Source organism: Sinocyclocheilus rhinocerous, unplaced genomic scaffold, assembly GCF_001515625.1.
Source record: "Sinocyclocheilus rhinocerous isolate Xijiao unplaced genomic scaffold, SAMN03320098_v1.1 scaffold760, whole genome shotgun sequence".
Lineage (NCBI taxonomy): Eukaryota > Metazoa > Chordata > Actinopteri > Cypriniformes > Cyprinidae > Sinocyclocheilus > Sinocyclocheilus rhinocerous.
Genome location: NW_015667422.1, coordinates 773,939 through 784,227, shown reverse-complemented (window position 1 = coordinate 784,227; position 10,289 = coordinate 773,939). Strand labels below are relative to the sequence as shown.

General features: G+C 32.7%; 1 protein-coding gene across 1 annotated transcript in view; it reads right to left on the bottom strand.

Annotated features, from left to right (window-relative positions):
• Positions 1-10,289, bottom strand: part of ntrk3b (neurotrophic tyrosine kinase, receptor, type 3b) — a 126,138-nt gene that overhangs the window by 106,621 nt on the left and 9,228 nt on the right. The window contains exon 2 of the mRNA XM_016545819.1: positions 1,858-1,932. Within this exon, the coding sequence (XP_016401305.1) occupies positions 1,858-1,932 (75 nt within the window). The remainder of the gene's footprint in view (positions 1-1,857; positions 1,933-10,289) is intronic.

The following is a 10,289-nucleotide window of genomic DNA, read 5'->3' as shown; positions in this document are numbered from 1 at the left end:
GGTGGGTGTGGTGGGTGTGGCAGAGTCTTAACTTTTATAAAGAATATCTCTTTGGTTTTGAGACTTTAGTCTCAGGGATCTATTAACTAGTTGGTTATTAGCATGAATATTACTGGGATATTGGCTGTTTATTATTACTTAAAAAGCACATATTAATGTCTTATTCTAAATCCATAATCCCACCCAATTGTTAAACTTTACAGCTACTTTACTAAGTATTAATAAGCAGTAATTAGGAGTATTTTGAGGCAAAAGTCATAGTTAATAGTTAGTTAATAGTGAGAATTGGACTCTAATCTAAAGTGTGACCAGAATAATTTATGTAGTTATCTATTATTTATTTGAATTAAAAGAACTGTTTCATGTCTATCCTTGTATCATTTACTTGTGGAGGTTGATATAGGATTTAGAAAGTAATTAGTAATAAGTAATTAAATACTTTTTGGAGAGAGTAATTTTACAGTAATCTAATTACACTGTTGAAGATGTAATTAGTAACTAGTAATTAATTACTTTTTTAGAGTAACTTACCCAACACTGCATCTGTATAGCAGTGGAACTCAATGTCATAACTGCACATAATTTGACCCAGGGGTAACATGTAGACAGTAAATAGAAGGGGACCCAAAATAAATCCCCGAGGGACCCCACAAAACAAAGGAGCACGAGAAGAGGAGGAATCTCCAAGCACTAAGGAAAAAGACCTATTCGACAAATAAGAAATAAACCTCTGAGAATTTTTGGAGAAATTAAATTGTTCTCTAAAATGCTTGGTAATGGCAGCGTTGTGCACAGTGAATCGTTATAAAAATACACAAAAAGTTTAAATTATTCTAATATAAGTAAAATAAGTACTTAGTAAAGGTGCAAAGATGATTTGTGGTTAGTGAGATATTTATTTATTAAGAGATAAATGTATACTTTTATTCAGCAAGAAAGCATTAAATTAATTAAAAAATGAGAGTAAATACTTAAGTAAAGTATTTATAATTTTACAAAGGATTTCTATTTCAAATGAATACTGTTCTTACAACGTTTTGTTGAAAGAATCCTGAAGTTAAATAAAAAATACTTCTGCATGTTCCACACAACCATTTTCAACTACTACTACTACTAATAATAATAATAACAATAACAATAGTAAATGTTTCTTGAGTACCAAATCAGCATAAAAGGATGATTTAAGGATGTGACAATGAAAACTGTAGCAATGATCAAAAAATAAAATATATTAAAATTTAAAAAACAGTTCTAAATTGTAATAATATTTCACAGTATTACTGCTTTTGATTGTATTTTTGACTATCATAAGATAAATATCTTACTGACCCCAAACTTTTGAATAGAAGAGTATATAAAAATCTTAGAATTACATATAGCCTAATATCTATTATCTTCATATTAAAGATAATAAACCTTTCACAATAAAAATCAATTAATATCACAATTTAAATGTGCAAACCCACTGCACACTTTGAGATTTTTACCATTATTTTTTGCAAATTTTACTTGTCATATTGTCTAATATAACATCTTGGGTAAATAAATCTCTTGGGTAAATGTCACTGGAGACTGTGTGAAATCAACTGTCAGAATGTGTGATACAGATCTCAGGACTTTAGTCACGATTGACAGCGTAGAATGTGTGATCAATCATCTCACATTTTGACATCCCCATTGACAAACAGAACTGAAATGATATTGCACAAACACAAGCAAGCCCTTGAGCAAATGTCAGTAATGTTTCGCCCTGAGATTAGAGGAAGCGTTCGACAGCCCAAATCGTACAGTGTGCACCAGGCTTTAGTTTAAAACACGTACAACCACCAGTATAGGGTCCGTTCTTTTAATACTCACAGTCTCTGGAGTCCTGTGTACAGTTCCATGTCAACATCCTTAAGAATCTGCAATCCTGTCCAGTTCTCTATGTGTCTACAAAAGAAAGAGAGAAAATATTGAAAACAGCACCATTACCACCAATTTATTCAAGCAGGGGATATGTGTTTTTCCGCTTGATGGCTGGGGCAGGAAACCAATGGAAAGTCTCTGGAGTTTTGAAATATGTATCATAGTTCAGCGAGTGCTCGTGAAACATTCCTCTCAAAGGCATTGTTGTGTTGGTTAGGCAGATGGCCTAAGGGTGCGGTTACTTGCAAAGCACACCATGAAATAATTAGCAAAACAATTTGTTTCTCCCTAGACTGTAATGTCAAATGCATAGAACATGTGGGGAGCATAAAGATAATTATCATGTATACTGTGTAGAACAACAAGAGACATAAGTCAGCTTGTATATGAGAGAACAGGGATCACTGTAGCATTCAGTAAATGTATGGTCCGAAATATAACGCACAGTGCACTCATTATAGCCATATCATGTGCAAGCTTAGTTTAAACCTCCTAAATCTCATCCCCCAAATTATTTGCACTACTGTTCAAAAGTGTGGGGTAAGCAAAATAAAAAAAGAAATAAAAGAAATAAAGAAATTATTTAAATTAATACTCTTATTCAGCAAGGACAAAAGTGATAGAAAGGACTCTTACATTTTTAGAAAAAATGCTGTTCTTTTGAAGTTTATATTTAGAATTCTAAAAAGAAAAAATCCTTGATTATGGTTTTCACAAAAACATTATGCAGCACAAACATTTTCAGCATTGATAATATTAAGAAATGTTTCTTGAGCAGCAAATCAGCATATTAGAATGATTTCTGAAAGATTGTGTGACACTGAAGACTGGAGTATTGATGCTGAAATCAATAATAAGCTTTGCATCACAGGAATAAATTTCATTTTAAAATACATTCAAATAGAAAACATTTACATTTTTAAAATATTCATCATTATTACTTTTATCAAATAAATGCAGCCTTCTTTTAAAAACATCTTACCGACCAAGCTTTCAAACAATAGTGTATATTATAAATATAAATAACACTCCAAAGAGAAAGGAAAACTTGAAATCGCATCATATGACCCCTTTAAGATTATAGATATTTTTCATTTTCTGTTACAATTACACAGCATTTGTTTTATGAATTTAATTTGGTCCTTTGTGTATTTTTTGTTTGTTCAATAGTCTATGATTTAATTGACGTGAGTAATGACAGATAAACTTTTAGAAAAATTGTTGGAAGCATTTATTGTCCACCAGGAAAAATTGCAGTCCGATTTCTTGGAAAAGTAATAAAGCACCTCTCCTGAACAAGCCACACAATTTGACATATCATTAATTTCCGTAGTAAAAACGTGCTGGATAAATTATATGCTGAAGTTTAATACTTAGGGTTGAGGTTTGTTCAAACAACTGACCCTAAGTATAAGCAACAGTAAATGTGATTTAAATGCATAAAAATATGCTGATAAACATCCAGCAATGCAAGAAAAACATGTTTACATGAGATTTTAAAATCACAGTTTTTTTTTCTTTTTTCTGTCCTGATGTCAAAACATTAACAGACATTAACACTTTAAATAAATAAACAGCATGTTTAAAAAGGCGTTTACATGCAAAATAAAACTGTGGTAGGGTGGCAAAAAAAAGTCGAGGAGTGTCAATCAAGTTCAATCACATTTAGACTAAACCTTTTCTGAATGAATCTAAATATCCAAGTGAAAAAAATAAATAATAACTAAAATTGACAATTATTCTCACTCTCCCTTACCGTGGCACTGAAACACCATTATCAGTGTCAGAATCTACTGTTAGAAAACATGCTTCCATTTAAATTCAGCTATTGCCAGGGCATGCGGCACTGCCTTTATTTCCTATTCCACAGGCTTCTTATCTGCCAGCTAAAACAAACACAATCTGGACAGAAGTGTTCCAAGCAGGAGAAATCACAGATGTGCCGCTGACAGAACACAACCACACACAGAAGCAAACATGCTTGATGATCCACACACACCCTGACAATGCCACCAGCCCCTAGAAGCACAGTCTAGCACAGTACATCAGGTAGATTTAATGTTTCTGTTTACAGCAGTGGAGAGAGTGACACTTTACAAATGAGTCGCACTGCAGTTAATGTAATACAGCAGAGGCCTTGCTACTTTACTGCCCATTGGTTTTATACAGCGTCCTCAGGTCACTAATTTCCCCAAAGAGCATTGACTGAGCTCACCACTGAACCATGTCTAAAACCAGTCGAGGATCACTGGTTTTGCTTCGGGAGCCAGACTTTACATTGGTCATCATGTGGGAAGTTCAGTTTACATTAATGTAATATACTTCATATATATGTATGTATGTATACAGTTTAACAATTATTTTAAGTTATTTTATGTATATATAATATGCAAATCAGACATTACATGCTGGATGCAAATAAATCTATAACACTACTAATTTATTTATTTATTTATTTATCTATTTATTTATTTATTTATGGGCTGTAAAGTCAATTAATTGTGATTAATTGCATCCAAAATAAAAGTTTGTGTTTACATAATATAAGTGTGTGTACTGTGTATATTTATATGTACAGTAAATATATATAATAAATATGTATGTAAGAAATATATGTAATATGTAATATAAATCATATATATATAAATAAATAATATATATATATACATACATACATATATACATGTAAATATTTCTTAAAACAGCACAAACACATATATTATGTAAACACAAAATTTTATTTTAGATGCAATTAATCATGATCAATTTGACAGCCCTAATTGATTTATTTATACATTAGTTTATTATAAAAGTAATAAATTCTTAAATATATCAAATGTAATTCTAAAAATAAAATATACATTTTTCCCAACATTGCTAACAGTCTCCATCTCTTTTTTTTCTTACTAAACAAATTGATCTCTTTTAGTTGAGTGATTTACAAATAATATACAAATCGGTTGACCGACTCATTACAACAAATAAAGAATAGTTTGTTTATTAATCAAAGTAATTTATAACAATACTTTGACATAGTATACATTCATATAAAAAATTGTTAAATTATGAAAAATATTCATATTTGCCAGTATTGCAAACAATAGTGTCCCCACCTCATTTTTATTGCTAAACAAACGTATCCCTTTTAGTTGAGGGATTTACATAAAATGCAAAGCAGTTACACAGAATGTTTTGTTCATTAATCAGACATTGCTTACTAGATACAGAGAAGTCTATAACAATACTTTAACAATTATTTTTATATGTATGCATTTATAAAATGGGTAAATTATAAATAATATTAATAATTCACAATATTGCTAACAGTGTCCCCAACTAAATTTTATTGCTAAACAAATTTATCCTGTTTAGTTTAGTGATTAACATAATAGTAATCAGCAAGACTGACTTGTTAAAAAATAAATAAACAAATAAATAACAACAAATTAAATATATATACTGTCTGGATAGCATTGCTGTGATCCAGATGCATTGGATCAACCATGTTTATATATGTGCACATCCTAAACCATGTGAATCATTCAAATCAGTCAAAGGCTCTGAACATGTTTCATTTTAGCATCTGATGAAAAGCCTCTCTCAGGCTGTGCACAAGTTCATGGCTGTTTTCTCCATAATCTTCTCTCTAGTCTCTCCATTGTTCCCAAAATCCATGCCTGGGCATGATTAATGACTTTGTTTAAATGATCTACAGCACAAGTACATAGAGCTCAATGGAAGAACATTTAATCAAATAGATTGTCTCAGGTGTGCTCTTCAGGCATTGATTGTCAACTTCCTTTTCATCTCAGAGTCAGGCTTTGAGTAAAGAACCCTAAAAAGCCAGAAACAACGTTTTTCTATTATCATTTACTTCTATTCCAAGAATAAAAATGCTGAAGAGCACAATTATGAATTTAACCAATGAAATGATTTCAAATATTATAATAGCAATTACAGCAACCATATCTGTAGAAAGGTACAATATATTTCACCATGACTGCTTGAGTTAAACATAATGTTTTACTCTTCACAGATTCTTTACTGGCCTTCCTTCTACTTCCACATAACATCTGAATAAATGTAATTATTCAGAGACAGGTGTACAACATGCCTAATTAATAATGGATCTAATCGATGAAATTACAGCTGGCCTCCATCTGTTGCTGATTTCAGCTTTTCAATCCAGGATTTACATTTCCGGTGTATAAAAACAACATGCCTCACCTTTACCGCTAACAAGGTATGAATCATCTGTAGGTGCCTGCTTACTGATTTGCATTTTAAACTCTGGAAATATATGTGGCTTTATGTGAGACAGCACTTCTGAGGGTTTGTTAGCATTTGTTACATGGCAGTTAGAGTATGCAGGATATTTTTTTCTAAATGAAGAACATCTGTAATTACAAGCAGTTGCATTTACATTTTCTGAAGAAAATGTGAGTGGAGTTTGTCCGCCCCAGTGCTAGGGTTTTATAGAGGGTTGCCAGGCCACTGCTATGTGTTTTCCTAAGGCTCTCTGACTGGTTGTTTGCATGTTGCCAGGGTGTTCTGAATACTAGGTGTTTGCTACTGTATAGTGTTCAAGATGGTCAACAGAACAAAGTCACAACTCTCCTGTACATGTCACATTGTTTGAGGTATCAAAAAGGAGCACATTACAAAAATTACAACAATCCAAGAATGTGCTGACATGAGACTTTCTGTCATATGCTCTGTCATACACGCGTTCACGAGAGAGTTGCGTTCCAGCAGATGACGTAGGCATAACGTGTGACGAATGTGGAAGTGCAGAAGTCAGAGCAAAACAAAACACTGGTCATGAATTAGAAGTACAAAATGAGGATTTGTAAAGAAAACTGTTGGAGAATTTCGATATAAGCCAAAAGGAGACTGGATTTCCTTTGCTGTAAGCAAAACATGGTTCTCGTGAGACTAGCATATTCTCACCGGAGCCAGGACATTTTTTAATATAACTGCGATTGTATTCGTCTGAAAGAAAAAAGTCATATTGGATGGCTTGAGGGTGAGTAAATCATGGGGTGATTTTCATTTTAGGGTGAACTATCCCTTTAAATACTCTGTATGTCAGATTTATAGTTGAAATGGCAAAAGATAAATAAAAGTTTTAACCATTTTTTTTTTTTCGCTGTGACTAGCGCAATATGACCATCTGATGTTCATAACAGCTGCACAAATGGGCTACAATGCATCAAACTGAAGAAAATTGATGAACTAAATACAAATTAAACACTCGAGTATTCTCTCATATGTAGTTTTGGAAAGCCCGATTCATTCTAGTGAATTGGTTCATTTGGATGGTTCATGTAAATAAACAGTTTCACAAAAATGACTCACTGAAATTACTCAATATTATATAGGCCTATACATTTTTGATTCTATAATGTAAATGAGGGTGTTTTGTTGTATTTCGTATAAATATACCTGTTCTAATTTGATACTGTCAACCTAATTGAAATGAAAAAAATAAAGCTCTGATTAAATTATACTTTTGGTGAGTATATTTTTGGTTATAACAAAAATAATCTTTTTGAAAGGAGCTTCCAAAACACTGGTTAGGCAGATACATTGTGAGACAGCGAGGACTTGATGAGACACTGCATCAGTAGCTGAGACTTGGAAACTGGAAATGAGTGAAATGTGTATTGACTGCATCGCTCACTTTAGACTTCTAAAAGTATTGAAATATTGAGCTTTCTGATCAATTGGTCTGGCTTCCTCAGGAAGAGGTGTTCAATAGAGGTAAAATCGCGATAATGTCTCACCGCTAGTATATACACAGGGCAATTAAACTGTCTCCATAAAGCAGTGACCTTTCAAAACATGCAAATGTCTCCCTATTCACTACACTTATCAGCAATGTCTTTCGACTTTCTTGACATCTTCATATATTGTCATTTTTTCAGAGAAAAAAAAGTTTATGTAATTTATTTAGAACAGATTTTTACACAAGAAGAAATCTGAGCTCTCTCCTTAAAAGACATGGTCAGTTTAAAGAAAACATAAATGGAATTGTAAATCTGCCACTATTGGCCTCTAACATCTGACTGACCCTTGACTCCATGATAAAAGCTCCATCATTAAAGGAATAGTTTACCCGAAAATGAAAATTGTCTGAAAATATAAGTAAGTAATAAGTAAATTCTCAGCAGATTTTCATTTTTGGCTGAACTATTCCTTTAAACAGATAATTCACCCAAAAAGTAAATTCTGTTTACTCTTTACTCACTGTTAAGTCATTCCAAACCCATATTAATTAAATTCCAGTCTATTCCTCACACAACATTATATGGACTACTTTTATGGTATCCTTTTAGAATGCTTCCCTGTTGTTTGTTTAACTGTGTAAAAAAAAGGAAAAAAAAATATTTTGTTTTCCGTGGAAGAAAAAAACAAAGTTATAAAGATTTGGAATGACATAAAGGTGAGTCAAAAACTTTAATTTTGCTGTGAATTACTCCTATTCTTATTCCAAAAGTGTTCTAAAACATCTGACTGTGAAAAGCAATTACACATTCTCAAAGGAGATTTCTTCCATATTAAGTATTTCTGATCCAAAGTGCTGCTGGCATATTATCGAAGCTAATGCACGTAAGACTTTACTTTCCCGAACTACCCGTGCCTAGGCAGGCATGCATTTAGGTTGTGTATTACAGTGTGCCTCACATTAACTGTATGCAATGCATCACAGCTTCATGGTCCATGGCCAGAACTGGCAGTCTAAATATAGGCACAAACAAAACCCCTTCTGAGCTGTATCTACATTCTGCACATCTCTACCCTCCATCCCCTCCTGAGCTTCAGCCAAAATGAAAATGAGCATAATTAGGTCCCATGAGGTAGAAAGCATTAGACAGAGCAGCAGCAGTGGCACGGACGCCAATATCTTTTTGGTGTTGGGATGCCAAAGTCACTTGCCATGCCAAAGGCTGCAGCGAGCACTTGTTTGGAAAACCTGCATGAGATGACTTCCTTAACACAGAATAGCAGGTGATTCTGATTTCCAGCACTTGTCAGGGAAAAACAGGCCCAAATTTTGCTCTCTGTTGAAAGGAATATATCAAGAAAATACAGCAATGGTCATCGATTCAGCAGCATGTCCAAACCATGTTTAAAACAAAGAATTTTCACATTATAATTATAACATCTATTATGTTTTTGCATGTTGTTGAGAGCATATTTAAGTTTGGTGTATTTTTTTAATCAAAAATACAGTAAAAACAGCAAAATTGTGAAATATTATTAAAATTTAAAATGAATGTTTTCTATTTAATATATTTTAAAATGCAATTGATTCCTGTGATGGCAAAGCTGAATTTTATATATTTTGTATATTCATGATCCTTCAGAAATCATTCTAATCGTTCTAATATGCTGATTTACTACTCAAGAAGTAGTATTATTAGTAGTAGTAGTAGTAGTAGTAGTATCAGTGCTGAAAACTTTTGTGCTGCTTAATATTTTCATGAAAACCATGTTATTTTTTCCCCAGGATTCTTTGATGAATAAAACATTCAAAAGTACACTATTTATTTGAAATGGATTTTTTATTTTTTTATTTTTTTATTTTTTGTGACAGTGTAAAAATCATTACTGGCACTTTCGATCCATTTAATGCATCCTTGCCGAATTATAGTATTCATCTCTTTAAAAAAAAAATTTTTTTTTATTTTACTGACACCAAACTTTTTGAACATATTTACTACTCAAGAAGTAGTATTATTAGTAGTAGTAGTAGTAGTAGTAGTATCAGTGCTGAAAACTTTTGTGCTGCTTAATATTTTCATGAAAACCATGTTATTTTTTCCCCAGGATTCTTTGATGAATAAAACATTCAAAAGTACACTATTTATTTGAAATGGATTTTTTATTTTTTTATTTTTTTATTTTTTGTGACAGTGTAAAAATCATTACTGGCACTTTCGATCCATTTAATGCATCCTTGCTTAATTATAGTATTCATCTCTTTAAAAAAAATGTTTTTTTTTATTTTACTGACACCAAACTTTTTGAACGTATGTGCGTGTGTCTGTGTGTGTGTGTGTGTGTGTGTGTGAGTGTGTGTGTGTTCTTACACAACTTTGTAAGAAGGCTACAGCTTATTCTGAGGCAGAGGAAGACCAGGTGAGGAAGAAGCTGACAGGACAGGAAGTCATTGGGAAGCACAGAGTGTGACACAGGAGACAGCGGCAGTGAGCACAGCAGAGAAGAGACAGTAACAGAGAGGCAGAACATGTTTCCACTGTCTGATGTGGTGCCCTCTCTAGGTAACAAGATTACAGTCACAAACTGGACTGAAAGAAAGGAGATTAAGTCTCTGTGTGTGTGTGTGTGTGTGTGTGTGTGTGTGTGTGTGTGCT